General features: G+C 39.8%; 2 protein-coding genes across 3 annotated transcripts in view; one reads left to right on the forward strand and one right to left on the reverse strand.

Moving 5' to 3' along the window:
• The window catches only part of LOC147021342 (mitochondrial import receptor subunit TOM7 homolog), a 42376-nt gene extending 28218 nt beyond the window's left edge, over nt 1-14158 (forward strand). The window contains exon 3 of the mRNA XM_085891208.1: nt 13957-14158. Within this exon, the coding sequence (XP_085747334.1) occupies nt 13957-13972 (16 nt within the window). The 3' untranslated portion in view covers nt 13973-14158. The remainder of the gene's footprint in view (nt 1-13956) is intronic.
• Nucleotides 14159-14724: 566 nt separating this feature from the next.
• On the reverse strand, nt 14725-19223 carry LOC147021344 (uncharacterized). 2 transcript variants are annotated; one of them, XM_085891206.1, is made up of 5 exons: nt 19079-19223; nt 18832-18956; nt 16235-16336; nt 15546-15683; nt 14725-15268 (listed from the first exon to the last, which is right to left on the reverse strand). In XM_085891206.1, the coding sequence occupies exons 1-5, from the start codon at nt 19083-19085 to the stop codon at nt 15074-15076; spliced, it is 567 nt and encodes a 188-aa protein (XP_085747332.1). In that variant the 5' UTR covers nt 19086-19223; the 3' UTR covers nt 14725-15073. The 2 variants fall into 2 exon arrangements, with proteins under 2 accessions (XP_085747332.1, XP_085747331.1); XM_085891205.1 differs by lacking the exons at nt 18832-18956; nt 19079-19223 and having other exon boundaries at nt 16235-17230.
• Nucleotides 19224-19809: the final 586 nt, after the last annotated feature.

Here is a 19809-nt window from a genome sequence, read left to right on the forward strand (position 1 = left end):
TGTTGAATTTGGATTTGTTCCTTGCAAAATCGAAGATTTTTCAAGCATATTGGTCAGTCGATTTAGTTATTCTGCTGTCTGTCTCTCTCTTTTTCACCGAAAAGTCACAATTTTAAAGCTATCTTCACGAAACTTCACATGATGGAGTTTGTCATAAGGAAGAAGCACATTGGTTTTGAGGTCAAAAGTTCAAAGGTCAACAACTTTGTTGAGATTTCTAAAATCCTCAATTTTCAACCGATTGACTTGAAATTTGAAGAGGAGCTGCATATTTGGTCATTGAATTCAATCACCAATTATTTTTGAGCTCAAATTTGTTTTATGAATTTTGCAAGTATCGTGCTCTGCATGATGTCGTTGTCTTTATTTGTTTGTTTGTTTGTCCATACAGAATGTGTGTGGTTTTTCTCTGCAACCTCTTGGCGGATTGACACAAAATTTTCACCATCGGAGCGACCACTCATGTAGAATGTTTTAATGATAATTATGATGTCATAGGTCATGTGGTGTGGCAGCCATTTTGAAAAAAAGGAAAAACTTTGGACCTTTCTATCTCCGAAACCGAAGTAATTTAAACTTGGCACATGGTGAGTACTCCACATCGGGAATGTGATATATATATATATATATATATATATATATATATATATATATATATATATATATATATATATATATATATATATATATATATATATATATATATACATACACACACACACACACACACACACACACACACACACACACACACACACACACACACACACACACACACAATACAGCCTGGTGTTGGCGCAGTGGTTAGGGCAACGGCTTGGGATCCAAAAGGTCCTGAATTCAAGCCCCGTTGAGCTACTGAATTAATACACCAGGGGGTTGACTCAGCCTGTCATCCTTCCGAGGTCGGCGAAATGAGTACTAGTGTACTGGGCCGGTCTATACTCCGGTTAAAATAGGTGTACCATATCCCTGTGTCGTAAGAGGCGACCAGGGTTGCGTCAGGAAGGGCATCCGGTGTAAAACATGTGCCAAATCACTATGCGGATCATACGGATGATCCGCTGTGGCGACCCCTAACGGGAGCAGCCGAAAGAAGAAGAAGATATATATATATATATATATATATATATATATATATATATATATATATATATATATATATATATATAAATATACAGTAATCCCCCGCTATATCGCGGTTCACCAATTGCGCCCCCGGTTCATCGCGGGTTTTCCCTTGGAACCTAACTAATTTTTTTCTGCGGATTCCCCCGGTATATCGCGGAAATAATATATAAAATATAAATGATTTAAGCAATAAATTATAACGCGTGGCGCTCGACCAGTCACACAACGCACGAGACAAAGTTTCGCTTGTGAACTTCGAATGTTTTCTACGTTTTTTTCTCCAAGCCCTACGATGCCGCCCAAACGCCCTGCACCTTCTCAGGCTACTTGCAAGGAACCAAAGCGTCAGAGGAAGGTCCTGACGCTCCAGGAGAAGGTTAAGGTGCTCGATATATGCTTGGGGAAGGAAAAAGGTTTGCCGCGGTTGGACGAGCACAGCCAAACCGACCAGACCAGACAAGTCGATCTCCGGCACCTCCAACCGGATCACTGCTAAGGCGACCAGACCAGACGAGTCGATCTCCGGCACCTTGAACCCGATCATTGCCAAGCCGATCAGACGAGTCGATCTCCGGCACCTCGAACCCGATCATTGCCAAGCCGACCAGACCATACGAGTCGATCTCCAGCACCTCGAACCCGATCATTGCCAAGCCGACCAGACCAGACGAGTCTTTTTTTTTTTTTTTTTTCATCGTTTCATCCATTCATCGTGGATTTTCACTTCTCACGGGGGGGTTTGGAACCTAACCCCCGCAATAAACAGGGGATGACTATGTGTATATATATATATATATATATATATATATATATATATATATATATATATATATATATATATATATATATATATATATATATATATACACATTCATGCGCCGCTTAACGACGGATCGCATATACGACGGGTCTGCCAGCTCTGAAAAAAAAAAAAAAAAAAAAATGAAAAACATGTAGCTGAAAAAAAAAGCTGCTGCTAACAACACTGATGGCCGTCATGAACTGCACAAAGGTAAATCTAACGTGTCTTCTGTCTCTTGGATGTGTGTTACAATTGCCGACAGTATTCAGTACAGTAACATGCTGTACAGGTTTGTATCCGAGGAGCAATAGGCTACACCATATAGCCTCGGTGTCTAGGTTTGTGTAAGTACGATGTTCGAAAACGAAAATGAAAAAAAAAAGATGTTCGCACAACGACGACGTCGTCGCTTAACGACGCGTTTCTCAGAACGTAACCCCGTCGTTAAGTGGCGCATGACTATATATATATATATATATATATATATATATATATATATATATATATATATATATATACAGTAGACTAGGCGTAAGTCGACAGCGTCAAAAAGTCCCGAATTTATCTCGTGTTAAATCCCTTTGAATAAAGGGTCATCCCTCTCTAAGTCGTCACTTCGTCTAAGTCATCAGATGTTGTCCATTCCCACGTAATGGAAACTCAAGTAAATTACCACTCCTAACTCGTCACACGGAACTGCTGCCTCGTGAGAAGCCCGATTTCATGGAATCGTGATGCTCGCTCATTCGTTTACACCGCCAGTGATAGGCTATTTATAACTGCGTACACACGTAGATCGCACTGCAGGCAGGACAATGGCGACTAAGCGTAAGCTTACAACTAAAACCTACCAAGAAAAATACGACATTATCCAGTTTTGCGAGGCAACCCCACTGATGAAGAAAACAGCCATAGCTGAGAAGTTCGACATCAAACGGCAGACATTGAACAATATCTTGAAGAATAAGGGCAAGATATTTGGACAAGTGGAGAAGATCGCGAGGCCGGTAGTAAGTGTGAAACGCGTGAAATGTGTGTCCTTTGGAGATGTCGATGACGCGCTCATCATCTGGTTTCGGCAAATGTCGGCTCAGCCAAATATACGGTTGGATGGTGAAATGTTGCTGCTGAAGGCATGTAAATTCGCTGCGGACCTCGGGCATAATGATGCCGAGACCTTGCCGATGCACTGGATAGACAGATTCAAAGTGAGGTGGGGAATCGGCAAGGTCAAGAAGTTCGGCAAATCAGGCAGCGTGGATTCGGCAGTGGTGCACGACTGGAAGGATGGCAAATTGAAAGACATCTTGGAAAGGTATCTGCCTCGGGACGTGTACAATGCCGATGAGACTGGGCTTTTCTGGCAGATGCTGCCTGAAAAGTCTCTGGGGTTCGTTGGTCAATCCCATCATGGTGATAAGCAGGCGAAGTTGTTGTCTTTCAGTTGTTCATGATATTTACTTTTGATGAAGTGATTCATGAATTCCATCTTTGCTTGATCACTTTCCAACTCACCAATGAACCCCCACCTATGCCCCGAGGATTGTGTTTTCCTTTTGGTACAATAGCTGGGCTCTCACACATACGTGTCCAGGCCACGCACGACTTCATCCTTCACCCCACAGTCATCATGAATGTTCGCATACGCGCAAGTCGTCACATTTCTAAGTCGTCACTTTTTTTCTCGGTCCTGATGGTGACGACTTACGCCTAGTCTACTGTATGTATATATATATATATATATATATATATATATATATATATATATATATATATATATATATATATATATATATATATATATATATATATATATATATATATATATATATATATATATTTTTTTTTTTTTTACATGATTTTATCGGTAATAAACATCTTGGGTCTGGGTCAAGTGTCCAATCAAAGCAGGACATCTTGGTACCCTGTCATCACTGCCAGCAGATTTAAAGTGGCAGTTCTAGTTATGTCTAGTATCAATGACGTAACCCACCAGTACACAATCACCACACAAAACTACACAAACTCCACACAAAACAAGTCCAAGTGAGGGTCTGCAATCTCTGATCGCTCTCTTTGTTGTTAACTATTTTTTTAGGACATGGCTTGTCTTGCCATTTTGTCTCGCAATTTTTCTGGTTCATTCTGGCTCCCTGAATAATTGAATTCCTTTGATTGATAAGCCACACAGGAATAGCCTTATCAGTTAATCGATCTCTGGCAGCTGTTTATATGGAAAAGTTGGAGTTGGTCATCTATTGTTTTTAGGCTTTAGTGTATGACTGTGGTCTGTGTGTGTCATGCCATTCCTGTCTGGAGGTTGTCTTCTACACATTCGTTATAATATATGCTAATTTTGTACGTATGGATGTATGTATTGTTATGTTTATTATAGGGGTGGGGCCATCACTAAAGTTAAGGTATGTACCGTAAATGACAACATCGCATCATTATATTTGCCGTTGGTAGTTTTGGTTAAATATAGCTTCATGATATGATATATTTTCGTTTTCTTTGTACTGCAACTGGTAATGTTAAATTTAATCAACTGGTATCTTGATTTATTTCTGATGCACTTCCAGTCATACAGTACAGTGTTCTTGGCAAGGACTGCATCGCAACTCATAAGTGTGTGTACATACGTAATCAGGAAATAGTGCTATATATTACCACTGATTTGTATCGATATACTTTAGTTTGAACACCATGTTACCACAAGATGTGCTTGTCAAGCCCAGAGTCGTGCATTGGAATACCTTGTAATGTACGTGTGTGATTATTTGGAACATGTTCAAAAGTGGGTCTTACGGCTTTTATTCATTCGCCAAACGTCTTTGAACAGAAGAACAACCACATAATGTAGGCACGGCAGCATGATCCCAGTGAAACGGCAGCATGAACTCGGCTTTAGAGCCCAGCATGAAGAGGCAATAAGGTATTTCTTCATTATAATTAAGTGCACAAATATGTCGGGCATCGATGGAACAAAACTTTTTGGCAATGAAGCCATTTTTAAGGACTCAACTCCAACAGCACTCGTACATGGGCTATTGTACTCGGTGAATTTGAAGACTGGACAAAATACTTTTAAAATTCAAATTACTAAGGCTGCCCTTGCTTTTGTAAAATAATTATCATGATTGAAACACAGTGATTCTTTTTTTTTTTTTTTCATGAATGATCACAACCACCCTCACTTTTGGTACATCACAGATTCCGAAGTAATCACGATGGAGAAGTACAGTATTTATGCAAACATCAAAAAAAAAAAACGCACTACTAACGGCTGTTAAAAGAAGTATCACGGTCTTGTAATCAACAATGGTTCTGTTGTGATTATTGTAATCAGGTACTTCAGTGACCTAGAACAGCACTTGTCAAGGGCATCGTCTCTCCTCGCACGTTCATACTGAACAAAAATACCATCATTAACTGAACACGCTACTATTATGGCCCACATTCCTGTCATCATCCATGCACCCTATCATGTCACATAGTTTATTGACACGAGTTATGACGTCTTGAATACAATTAATCCACATTGGATCATAGTTCAGACATATGAAGTTTCAATTTTTCAGATAAGGATTTCAATTCAACCAATTATGGCTGGAATACCACTTCACTGATGATGTCATTGCTATCACTGTCTCTGCCCCATGTGAAGTTGATAACACAGGCCAAGTTTCAAATTTTTTTTTTTTCTTTTCGAGCAGTTTTGGAGAAGAGTAATGTCAAAATTATTTCCTTTAATCCAATATGGCTGCCATACCTATGACATCTATGACAATATGACAATATGACCTATGACATCAGAATTGTCAATAAAATATTCCCCATGGGGAGTCCCTCCTATGTTTAAAGTTTTGCATTGACTGTTTAAGTGGTTGCAGAGAAAATCGTTTAAAAAAAAAAAAACACTTTGCAATAGTCTCGCAATCCCTTCGGGGCGAGACTAATGACAGGCTTTAAGGAGTGACGTTTGGTAATTTCCACCTTTTCGATGCACTCATTTCTTCAAGACGAGACAAGTCAGACAATCAAAACTTTGGTCGCTGAGAGTTATCAGAACAGAGTTTTCAGGAAACAAGAAGGTTGACCTTCAATTTCTGAGGGAATAATCAGGCCTGGAGTATTGTGATTTATCCAAAGAATCATTTTCTGCCTCTTTTTCTTTTTTTTATTATTATTATTATTATTATTATTATTATTATTTTTTAATGTGTATCATACCAAAAGTGGCAATCCCAGCACCTTCGACGGTATTTTTGGTTATGAGGTATACAGCGACTAATAAAACTGATCAATTTATGAGATCAACCTCCTTCTCATCATCGTCTCTTTCATTTTTATCACACTTATGGCATTTCCAAACAATGTGTGCATTTACTGTGTCACCGCTGTGACACGGCTCTCTTCATGATCCGATGATGAATCGAGGAGTATGCAGAGCCTCAAGCAATGAAGACTTTCACACAGAAGGTTACGACACCTGTTTGACCGATTTGTAGTGGTGGCCATAGATGACACCATTTATGGATCCTTCTACGATTGTCTGGGCTTCAGTCATCACATCCCCCAGCGTCAATGTAAAGCTTTCCATTCATTGCTAGAAATGCCATGAAGGTGTGGCATCCACCCATTCTAACCACTAAATTGTGAGATAACTGGTCATCGCTCCAACGAATCTCCTGGACGTTTGTGTGTGTGTGTATATATATATATATATATATATATATATATATATATATATATATATATATATATATATATATATATATATATATATATATATATATATATATATATATATATATATATATATATATATATATATATATATATATATATATATATATTCTGGTCACAGACAGTGACAATGTGATTCAATTTTAGAGTGAGCCATCTCCATACTTTTCATCAGGATTGAATAGATTGATGACAAAATCAGTAGGTGAAGCTTCCACAATGGACAGATAATGTAGGGCAGACTTATCTGGAATCTTGTCTGCCTGAAGGATTGTATGACACCCAGTCCACCCTGGGATCAAGTCGAGCCCGGTATCGACATATTTGCAGGAGATGAATGCCATTTCCATGGGAATGGCACACTTCACCACCACTTCATGTTTTTCTTTTTTCACCAAACCTTCTGGTACGATGCCGAGATTCATGGGGCCATGTCTTTTCGTTTGAAAATAATACTCGAAAGACCTCAACAGTGGAATCTTTAGTGACCTGTTTCCTTTCTTCAAAGATGCTCTTTCGGAGCCATATGCGAGAACATTCACCACCCGCTGAGCCATCAGACCATTTGTGTGATGTGTTGTGCAATGTCCACTTTGGGTTTCCGGCCCAAAATCAATATGATCCCAAACAATTACCGTTAGTGTCTTCTTTGACAATCTGGCTGGAATGTTGATAGCATACTCGTGAATTCTTAGTTCAGCTAAACTAGCCTCAAGACGGACAACAGTGTCTCGTGGCACACAGTAACCATACCTGTTCATCAATTTCAACAGCTGTGATGCCTGATTGTCATCCCTGAACTCAGAGACTTTGGCGTCTGTTTTTTACCCTGTGTTGCATCTGAAGTCCGATACCACAGGATGTGTTCCCTGGCTATCTTACTACATTCATCCCTCACCTCAGAGAAAACACCTTGTAAGCTTCTGCATAGTGTGCTGTCAAACAAAGTGAAAAATGAATCGTCAATCATAATGTATATTCTTTAAGAGGCAGCACTGGTAAGAATAAAGGCCAACTAAAAACTCCTAAAATTTCCAAATTAAAGGTACTTGATGCACTTGGATGTATAGAGATCTGATACATGTGGGCAATCAATTCCTATTCCAGGTTGATTATTTGGCAAAGCATCACCGACCTTTAACAGCTCACAGACTGACAATCACTTTTTAGTCACTTTGTTAGATATCCGCTTTACTCCAGGAAAAACATCCTGTGGTATCGAACTTCAGATGCAACACAGTCACTGCAACACAATAGGTATAGCAAGATGCTGCCATCCTTTTTGTCTGTGGCAGCTTTAAACAATTGACCTGAAGAATCATAGCATAATACTAAATAATCGTAATATATTTACTTGGTGAGACGGCAAAGGGCTTTGTGATGAGGATCATGGAGGGATGAAACTTCATGTATAGATAAATGTGGTAATTGTGTCTCCCGGAGTCAGCATATCTCGTTTTGGCCCACATCGATTTTTACCCCATGCGTGCGAAGCGAAAAGCAGGGTTAAGCAATTGGTTAATGTCCCTCCATCCGTATGTCTGTTTGTGTGTCTTATCAGTTGATTATCATCAGTTTATGATCAAGGAACAACTTATTTAAATCAAATGTTATATTTTGAACGTGAATTGGAACATGAATAGGAAGACAAGTTTTCTCTTTGACTGTACTTTGGCTTTGAATTTGGCCCGATCGCACATGTGCAGAGAGGGGTGAGATAACATATTTACTCTGTCTGCCTGCCTGGCAGTCAAACAAAATAGAAAAATCATTCCAAACAGGAAACTTACTGTTTGTAAGGATGTTATAAAGGACACAAACTCCAGGCACAAAGAACTAATGTAACGTGTTAGATTGGGTGATGTAGACATGGGGGCAAATGGCGGTAAAACCCGGAATTTATTTATATGCATTGAAACCTCCTTTAAACATTTATTTAATTTAAATTTTTTTTCTTGAACACTGTAGAACACAAATTGCCTTCATAATACTACCAAGAACCATGCTCAATATCGATATGTAGCATGTGAGAGTGTATACAGTATCTGGGTGAAGAGGAGGCCACCAATGTGGCTATGAACAATGCCGATTGATGTTGTGTTCTATTGTGATCAGTAAAGCCTCTATCTCCTCAACTGTAACTCAACGTCATTTTATTGCAGTGTACAAGGTGATGTATAAGACTGCGTCAGTCGTGCTAAACTTCTGGATTTTTTTAAAAACTATTTTAATATCATTATTTCAGGAAAAATTGAAATATATTGTGTATACTTCAACACTGTATGGGGTATCCTATTCTATGAATTCCCTAGTTATGTCCACCACTGAAGGTGGGCAAAGGTTATGTTTTTCACTTGTCTGTCTGTTCATCTGTGAACATGATTCCTCAAAAGGTTGTTGATGGATTCAGACAAAATTTGGTGGAAAGATTGGTTGTGTGAGATGGAAGAATTGATTCAATTTTGATGAAGATCCGGATAGGATAATTTTTCAAGTGATTCTTCACAATTGAGGGATGGGGCTAAAAACTGTCAGGTCAGGTATTGGAGCACGCCCCAGAGCAGCGTGTCGCTGCATCAGCTTTCCGCCGGTACTCCAGGGGCCTCCGTCTGGCCATCCCCCCAGGCAGATGCCTGGCCCCATCCCCATATCCTTGAGATACTGATCAACTGATCAACCTGCTACAACCGCGAGGCACGTGGTCAGCCTGTTGGCCTCATCCACTCGCGAGGCTCCGAGCTGAGAGAATCTGGTGAGGAGGATCCGCATCAGGAAAACGAACCACATATCCATACAGCTGCAGCTGATGCTCACGGCCTATACAGTTAACAAATCTCATCTGAGTCTCAGCAACCACTCATTGGACACAAAGTCCAACCAGCGATTGCCAAGAATTCTCAGAAGAAACATGGTACCAAAGGAGTTAAGATCCTTGGTCAGAGCCAATCTCTCACCTTAAAGCAAGACTGGATGCACAAAGGACTTGAAGACTCGGACTTTCGTCCTCCTGCATAGGTACCAACAGCTCCACAACTCATGATACATTGAATCCATGACTCCCCAGGCCTGACCTCTGGCTCGCAACAAGCGAAGACATGAATGTCACTGTCAAGGGAAGTGAATCTCTCCGTTACCTCAACATCCTCAACACAAACAGGTATAGACAAGATGGCCTCATCCAATATGCCATTGAAAGCCTGGATCTTCGTTTTGACCCAGGAAACCCGTAATCCCAGCTGCTCTGATCCCTCGTTCAGCACGGGAATGGCCTCCATAAGGCTATCCACTGTCTCCACAAAGATGACTGCATCATCTGTGAAATCAAGGGCAGAGATATTGACATTTCCAAACGATGCACCACAGCTTAATCTGTCCGACATCTTCACCAGAAACCAGTGCATGCAAACGCTGAAAAGTGTCGGGTCCAGTCCACACCCTGACGAACTCCAGTAACAATTGGAAATAAGTTGGATATGGAACCACCAGACCTCACAGCACTCACAGTACCAGAGTATAGTTCAGAAATTAAATTGATCAGTTTTGGTGGTACCCCACGAAGACGGAGAATCCTCCATGGGGCATCCTGATTCACTGAATCAAACTTTGCGGAGATCCACATACGCTGTGAGCAGTTTCTGCCAAAACTCTCGTCTGTGTTCAGTGAGGACCCGAAGAGCAAGGATACGGTCAATTGTTGACCTCTTTGGTGTAAAGCCCGACTGCTTTGGGCGCTGGTGCTCAAGCCGATGGTGGTGAACCTTATCAAGAATTATCCGAGCAAAGACCTTGCCCGGCACTGAGAGCAGCGTCACCCCTCGGTAGCTGTTGCCTTCCTGGCAGTTGCCTTTCCCTTTCCAGAGATTGACAACAAGGACCCTCTTTCAGTCAGTTGGGATGATGGCTGTGTTCCAAACAGAGCACAGAACTGTCGTTTAACGCAATATATATATATATATATATATATATATATATATATATATATATATATATATATATATATATATATATATATATATATATATATATATATATATATATATATATATAACTACCAAATTGCACAAGCCTTTAGAAGTTCAGCATGGTTGCCACAGATCCCAGGAGCTTTACCCTCTTTTATCTGGTTAATCGCAGCCTGTATTCCCACAAACGAAAATGGATCACAGTTGATTGGTGGGTCAGCAATATGGATAGTTACACTCATGATGTCCAACTCAACAGCTGGTGGGTCATTCTGGTACAGCTGCTCAAAGTAACTCGCCTCGTTGGCCTTTACTTCAGACTCCTCTATTAAGAGCCCACCACCTTCTGCTCTAACTGCTGCACACCGAGGGACTGACTTGGACGAGCACAATGCACGAATCCTAGGGGGGAGTCAGGCCTTGGTATATCCCCTCCAAGTCCTCTGCCACGCCCTCGACCTCAGCCATGCCCACTCTCAACACCTCCGGGAACTCCCCCAGAATTGTCGGTACTATCATTTTCACTTCCCCGTTTGAAAATTAATTCTCTGCCTCAAATCCACTCTCATTACCATAATCATCATCAACTGACATCACATTTCATCTCATTTTGGAATGATTTTTTTTAGCGAGAAACCTTCAAAAACTTTTGTGAATCTCATGTTACTACTTCCACAGGTCATGCACTTTGGCGTGTGTACAAGGATGGGGCGATTGGCGTCTGTAACAAAGCATGTGCATGACAAAAACCTTTGCACTCGCACCTTTTTTTTTTTTCTTCAAATGAGCCTCTCCCGGCACGCACACGCCAGGACATGACGGGACGAGAAATTATGGGAGAACCACCATATTTTGTCCACAGCAAAAGCCTACCTCGCACTTTCTGAGCTGTTTATCGGCCATTCGGGTTCAAAGGGTTAAATGCGTTGTTTCTTATTACAAATTATGCATGTTCTTGGAATAATGTACGACTTTGCTTACAGCAAAAACACTTTATCGAAGTTTCTTCTTGGGATAGGATTTATGTTTGTCGGTGGCTGACCCAGCTGACAGTTCTGAAGCATCTTACTTCGCTAGATTGCAACATTTCTGGTGACTCTGTACCCTTTTTTAATTCAGTGAAACACTGATAACAGTTATCGTGATAGCCGGCACCACTGGGTATATTCAAAAAGTCAACACCGGCATGACTGCCCTAATGACACCTGGCTATCTCACTGCATTCACCATGCAGCATCCAACTCTGTCCATTGAGACAAATATTCACACTACTTATCCCACCAAATCTGTATGAATGCATGACTATCTTGCTTCTTAACAGATGATATGTGCATGACACAGTTGGGAGATTCACTGACGGAAATACCAATGTTTGCGTAATTGCTAAAAAAAAAAATGTTTTTAATGGTTGTTGTGAATGGAAAAAAAATAAAATTAGGTGGTGTATAGATACTGGCCTCGCTATACACTCAGGGAGCGAAGAGGGGTTGGGGGAGAGTGTTAATGGGATATTCATCACAGCCTTTTTATATGCTGAAGTCCGAATATTTGCAACACACAGAGGAAGATCAAAATAAAAAGAAAACTCAATAGTATTCATAGAATACGTACCCTGCACAATCTTGAGAACAATTTGGTGTGAGCCAACTCTTTTGTTTCAGGTTTTTTTTTCTTTCTTTGAGACAGTATGGCTGTCAGACCACATGACCGATGATGTCATCTTTATCAAGCCATATTTTCCATGGGTAGTTGATCAATTAGATAAATTTTGCATTGAAAGGTTAAGCGGTTTCTCAAAGATTTCCCCTTAGATCCAATATGGTTGCCAGACCACGTGACACATGATGGTCATTTTAATGAAAATCCTGTTCAAATTTCAAGTCAATCGGATGAAAATTGACAATTTGAGACATTTTGGCCGATGTTGACCTCAAAAATAGTTGGTGGTTGAATTCAATGTCCAAATTTGCAAATCCTCTTCAAATGTCTAGTATAGTCAATTGGATGAAAATTGAGGATCTTAGAAAATTGGCCTATGTTGACTTCAAAAGAGTGACCGCTATATCACATGGTCGTGTCACATGTGGTAAAGTTTCAATTTCCTTTGCTGACCGGTTTCGATGTATGCTCTTAACAAAATGCATACACATACGTTGTACCTACTCGACTGATCACTTAACCCTGCTTTTCGCTTCGCAAGCGCAAGGTAAAAATATTGCCCTACCCCTCCTCTCTTCCTCCTTTTGATCAAACTGTCTGGGGTACATATTAGGCATGGCTATTTCAGGAAACAAACTCTCCTCATGCATGTATGTGCAGCACGTTATATGCTGCGTGTCCGTTTATGCATGTATTGTTACTCTGCGTGCGTACGTGCATACTACACTGCCGATTGTGTAGGGATTATCGTTATTGCTTGATTAGTGGTATTGACAGATGCACGCATCCAGGTACACCGAGTTTAAATGCACCGTATCGACCATACACACGACCACAAGTGTGGACACTGCTGGAAGCCAATCAGCGCATATCTGAGCATGTCTCCGCTCAACCACTTGGTGCTCGCGTTGTTTTCCTACTCTGTGTGCCGTCATATTGTTAATTGTACGAAAAGCCTTGGGAATTATGCCAAAAGTGTCAAGAAAGAGCATCAGTCTGCAGCTGATATTGAAAGTGTTTTGGCTGATGGAGTCGGGTGTTGGTGCCGCTGCTGTTAGATGTGAATTTGTTTTAAGGGAACCGTCTGTAAGGACAGTTTTAAAGAACAAAGAAAAAATGATAAAAGCATCTTGTCTGTCCATGACTCACGGGGTTGCGACAAAATTATTGAGATTTCGGAGGAGTTTAATGGAGAATATGGAGAGACTTTGGATTGAGGATATGAATTTGCATGCTTTCTCTTTAAGCCTGACAGAGCCGGAAGGCGAGGGATAAGTAGCTGAGTTTATATGATGACATAAAAGAGCAGGAAGGCAAGGGATCTACCAAGGAGATGTTTGCAGCCAGTCTATGGTGGTTTGTAGATTTAAGTCCTGCAGAACTGCACTGGATAACATTTACATAACTGGCGAAGTTGAGCACAGACAAGCAGGTAGCAGCTGAATTTCTGTGGAAGTTTAATGCCCTTGTAGATGTTTATTTACCCTCTCCAGCTTGTTTTAATGTCGATTGTTGTTGCATGAAACTCTCAGGAACCTATCCTTCATGCATACCCTGGTATTGCTGTACATCCCTGGATAATTGAATGGTGTTTTTAATTGTATTAACCATGTGTATTTCTGTTTTCTCCATCTCCACTTGCCATGTTTTTAGCCTGTTATGGGGTTGAAGTCTTCTGGCAAATGAAGATCTCACCAACAAATCAAGATCTCACCAGCAAATCAAGATTTCACCAACAAATGAAGATCTCAAAAAGTGCGAACAAGTTTGATCACCAAATGGCACATGTGGTTTAACATCCATTCATTGTTCATCCACCCTGCTGTTGGTAAAGAAAATAAAATGGAAGCTGGTACCCAGTGCTTTTGATTTGTTTTATAGTTTTCATCAACCTGAGTTGTGTACAAGGGTCGATTTTAAATGTTTTACAAACACCCACTGCCTCCCTTTAGCATTGGTCAATAAAGCAATTGCACTATGCCATGTCCAGTGCAAAATTGCAACTTCTTCACAGCTGACTTGTTACATCCTCTCCCACCACCACTGGGTGGTGCTATATGGTACACATTTACTTGGAGAATTTGCGATCCCTTTGGATAGCAATGCAGTCCGAGCTGTTGAGTGTTGCTTTGCTTACTTATTGAGAATCTGTATCGATTTCCTCCATTAAGAAGATGGAGGGGCTTTGTTCCATTTCTATTTTGTTCCTTGTAACCTCAAAATTGCCTCTTCCATGGTCTGCCATTCCCTACCATGAACTGTTTTGGATAAATTACACAACCCTTCTTTTGGTGTAAGTGGTTTCTCACTTTCGCAACTCTGTGTGCATGTATTTGCTGTTTTCGTGTTCATTCAGAGGTGTAAATTGAGCAGTGAAGCTCTTGCATGTATCATGTGATGAATGATAAAAACAAACAGCCGTTATAACAACGTTGCATGGGTGAACCAGCCATCCATGCTCGATTTATTTCTCAAGTATATTTTAAAATGAAAAAAAAAGCGTTCGTCCAACATTTCATAAATATAATTAATAACATGAATCGTCTTAACAAATGTTTTGACCATAAGTTATCAAAAATAAAAACGGTTGTTATCTTTATATTAGGATTGCAACAAGTACCGTGCTTTGTATTTTAATTAAAAATAAATAGCATTCGTCCAACATTTCATAAATATAAAATTATCTTAAATAATTTTTTTGAGTGTAAATTGCATTAATTAATAAATTAATAAATAAATATGTTAATCAATAAATAAAGAAATATGTTGTTCACTTTTTGCTTTCTTCGAGTGCATTCTGTTTGCATTGCACAAGATGACAAAGTCTCGTGTTGAACTCGATGTCGTGCGAGAAGTGCAGCAGCAGGTTGTACATCGTTTTCTTTGATGTGAAAGTGTCATGGAGATAAACCTTCCACATTTCTTGGTCTTGTAAATCATACGTGGGATTCCAATCCGGAAGCAACTGTTGGGACAGATTGTGTTCAAAACGTGAGCATCGGACGGCAGCATCACATTACATAACACTGTTTTACATGAGCAACTTTCATGCTTTGATTTGGATGTGCAGCTACCGATGGAAATGGGAATTGCTTTGCTACATTTTGCACATCTTGTATGTGAGTAATCTACTGTTCTGAAAAGTTTTAAATCATTATATTTTGATCTCATCCATTCTGATCATTATGCCGATTTCTTTTTCCAAACTACTCTGCAATTGCTTTCTGCAGTGTGTGACTCACCTGCTGTGTCGTTTTATTGACATCGTCGAGAAACGTGTCAAAGCGAGATTCCAAGGATTCCGCCATGTCCACTTTGCTTTTGAACAGCCTGAAGTGCCGCTCATAGACGTGCAGTATTTTTGCAAGCTCCTTGCTGCACTGGTAACGAAATGAGTCATCATAGGATTGGATATCATAGCTCTGTGATTACTCATTGTAAAGTAAATTATAAAGCATCTCAAAATGCAAAGCACATCCCCTGCTTTTATATAATTTACGAAAACATCTAAAAAAAAACACAACATTTAAAGTACATTTTATTCATTTGTGTTCTCCATATTATTGTAGTAGTTTGCTGAAAATTTGATGACAAAAGCTCAAATGGTTAAAACTTTATATTATGGCTTGGACAGACCGACAGCCATCATCATTATGTACCATGATCATTATTATCATTGTCATGTATCATCATTATTATTATTATTATTATTACTATCATTAACCATTACCTTTATTGTTGTTAGCATTATTATTATTATTACGGATCATTATCGATACCATTTTCATGATTATTATTTTTGTAAGTCGTATCATTATTATGTACCATTATCATGATTATTATATCATTATCAGTACTATTTTAATTATTATCATTATCACCCCCCCCCCCACCCAATTATCATTATCCAACCAATGCTTATTTATCTTACCGAGTGAAACTTTGTGCAGGCCAACTGCTGGGGAAGCATCTTCTTGATGTCCATAGCGTAATCTGCACTTGTTTCTTGGTCACTCGATTTCAAAACTTCTTGCTTCTGGTGCAAATGGCAAAAAGCAGAACAATGCTTCAGAATGATTTTTGAATTGACGATATATTCAAGGTCTAACAATAAAGCTCCAGGCCTGATGGTTTTTTTTTGGTTTTTTTTCAACAAGTGGCAGCACTGGCTTGGATTTTGTAATAGGACGTGCATCATAATCATCCTGCCAGTGCTGTGCTAGCCATTGTATCGATTGGTTGTGTTTTGTCGCACTCCTGTAGTTTTGTTAAAATAACGAGTGTTGCAATGGTGTTCTGAAGATGAACAACATTTATGGAACACAGAATCATCATCAAGTCATGGGTAAAACTCAACAAAAGTGCCATGGACATTTTCGACAAGTTGAAGTGAACCAAGATTCTGGGTGAGGTTTAATTGTAATAGTTAACCAAGATTGCTGCCATGCTTTGTACAGGGAAGATGCAATGTCAAGATCAGGTGTGTTTGAGTGGGCCAAGAGGTTTATGGAAGGGAGAATAGAAATAAATGATGACGCTTGGTCAGAACGCCCATCGATTTCCAAAACGGATGAAAATGTCAAAGGGGATCTGACTGACATCCAAAACTCCAAGGAAAGGAACTCATTTTGCATCAACAGAAAAGATCCAGAGAGCAGTCACCAATGAGCTAAATGGCCTTTTAGATAACAACTTCCAAGGGTGCTTTGAAGCATGTCAGCGATGTTGACAAGCGTGCATAGACTCCCACAAAGATTGCTTTGAAAGCGACCACTAAACATAATTGGTATGTTTACAATAACGTTTTCGCTTTGCTTTGATCCCGGAGTGTGTGCGCGTGCACGCATCCATCCATGTTTGGAATGTTTGGAAAGATGTTTGGAATAAAGGTTGGCCTGCGAGCCATTATCCAAGAGATCATGACTTGTGTTTCAGCTCTTCTTGAGTTTTGTATCCAAATAGCTGAAAACAAATCGTGATGTGAAAAATGGAACTTCCTTTTCGGACTAATGCTATAAACGTCAACCTAACCTTGTTTCTTACCATTGGAAACAAGGTCTATCATCTTCCTTAATCATTTATCGTGTCGACCATGCAGACCAACACAATCCTTCAGAGATTACACTTTCGTTTTTACATTGAGGTTGACTTACCAACTCGATGTTATTGAATGACAACAAATAGTAGTGCTGGTTAATATGGGACTTGGGAGAGGGCAATTTCACGGTTGAAAAATTGTGACTCAGATCACTAGCAAATGCAGCTGACCGTGAAGGAAGGGATCTTTCATTGGGTGCTCGCAAATATCCGGTATGTTTAAGATTAAATGAAAGGAGCTTTGGGATTTTAACCATCACGAAGCTTGCAATCCATGTTTGAGGGCGAGAGGGGATTTTAACCATCACGAAGCTTGCGATCCATGTTTGAGGACAAGAGGGGGTAGATGCATATTTTCAGGGGAATTTGTAATATTATGGATCCCCGAAAAGGCTTTGTTCAATTAGCAACTCCAAGGATCAAGTAACGCAAGAAAAAAATTAGAATTTTAAATGAAGGATTTTCATTATTAACATACCAGTCTAGGATGGGTTGGTTCTACCAAAGCAGTCTTGGAAAGGGTTATTTGGAAAGGGTTAAAACTTGGAAATCTAAAAACTCCATTATTTGCATTAGCTGTTCGTTCATGGCTGACTCACCATAACATCATTTCTCATTCAAATTCCTTTGTGCAACGTAATCATCCCAAGTACTAGTTTTCATCAATTCTATTGTAAATCAAATTTGACTTCAAAAGAAAAACCCATCATGCAGCCAAATGTAATGTTTGATTCCAAGAGTTAACTAAGATTCTGGGTGAGGTTTGATTGTAAGAGTTAACTAAGATTCTGTGTGAGGTTTGATTGTAAGAGTTAACCAAGATTCTGGGTGAGGTTTGATTGGAATAGTTAACCAAGATTCTGGGTGAGGTTTGATTGGAATAGTTAACCAAGATTCTGGGTGAGGTTGAATTGGAAGATTTAACCAAGATTCTATGTGAGGTTTAATTGTAATCATTAACCAAGATTCTGGGTGAGGTTTAATTGGAACAGTTAACCAAGATTCTAGGTGAGGTTTAATTGGAATAGTGAACCAAGATTCTGGGTGAGATTTAATTGGAATCGTTAACCAAGACTGGGTGAGGTTTAATTTTAAGAGTTTACCAAGTTTCTGGGTGAGGCTTAATTGCAAGTCAACCTAGCTTTTGGGTGACGAAACTTGCTCACAATAGTTTTTCCCTTTCACCATGCAAAGCCAAACATGGAATCCAAAATGGGAAGGAAGTGCCAGCAGTACATGGTCACATTTCCTCGCATGTCAATTCATTTAAAGTGTTCAACGAGTTTTTCTCTCCAGAAATCTTGATGAATATGATGATTGAATGTACACAGTACATGAAGTGATGCACGTATATAACTTTTTGCACTTTTCCCTATTGACTTTCTCCGATATTTGTGGTTGCAAGGTATGCTCTTATAATGTTGCACTCACGTATTGTTCCTTTATGGCATTGGATGTTCTAATCAAATGATTCATAAGTTCCAGGTCTGGAACCAAGATGGGAATAGCCAGTCCATTTTGGCACAGTATGGCTAAGAAGAGACAGGGTATGCAAGCTGGGGGAAGATGTGGAAGACAAGAGATTGCACAGGTAATTTTTTTTTTTTTTAATTCAACTAGAAAGGTATGGGAATGGCATACTTCAAATATGTCAAGCATCATTAATGAGCACACTTACCATTCATAGCGAGCTGTCCTGATAAGACGGTTCCTCTTTGGAATTCTCTCCTCGTGCTGGTACGACTTGCCTAGAGCGAGTGATGCTCTGCGGATCGGTTGGTGCTCCATGCTCGCTTTGCTGCATTTATAACTGATGAGTGAAAGGCACGTCATAAAACAACACCGGAGATTTGAGCTCCAAATGTTGGAAAAACCCACTGAGAAACATATCCGACTTGGGTGTGTGCCCCATGAGCAAAGAGCTTTTGTCATTACATCCGTTAAACCTGTGGTTTTATTTGGAAGGAAGATGAAATTCTGTTGTTTTCAAAGTTTTATCTGTTTCCCTGCCCCGCTCTCCATTGTCTCAGATCACGTCGTGAAAACTCAAGAACATCATTGCGTAAAGTTTCAGGCGAAAAACGAAACAGATTTTGTCATATGATTGTTCCTTTTGTCAATCGCTTCGAACCTTGCTTAAGGTTTTCTTCGAATGGTCAGATCTGGTCTTCCCTTGTAAACAGTCGTCACAACATTCCTGTGCCCTCATTTTGCATGCTTATAATTTGTCAAGGTATACTTTTAGTGGCAGGATAGCACAGAGGTATGTGTGCACTTCCCTCTAAGCTGTGTCTATCCTCGATTAGAATCCTGACCCATCTTCAACTGCCATCCTGGTCTTTCACATATGGAAAGAGACATCAATGTGTGCCGTCTCTCGAATGGGCGTTAAACGGGGTATCTCTTGTG

The sequence above is a fragment of the Eptatretus burgeri genome, chromosome 8 (assembly GCF_056783735.1).
Source record: "Eptatretus burgeri isolate ZD-2024b chromosome 8, Ebu_testis_v1, whole genome shotgun sequence".
Taxonomy (NCBI): Eukaryota; Metazoa; Chordata; class Myxini; order Myxiniformes; family Myxinidae; genus Eptatretus; species Eptatretus burgeri.

Excerpts from the sequence above, each read along its gene's own strand:
- LOC147021344 (XM_085891205.1), bottom strand. The coding sequence starts at position 16,507 with ATGATTATGATGCACGTCCTATTACAAAATCCAAGCCAGTGCTGCCAC. Across the intron at positions 15,684-16,234 it reads CCTGCACAAAGTTTCACTCG|TGCAGCAAGGAGCTTGCAAA; the intron begins GTAAGATAAATA and ends TTTCGTTACCAG. Across the intron at positions 15,269-15,545 it reads TCAATAAAACGACACAGCAG|TTGCTTCCGGATTGGAATCC; the intron begins GTGAGTCACACA and ends CTGTCCCAACAG.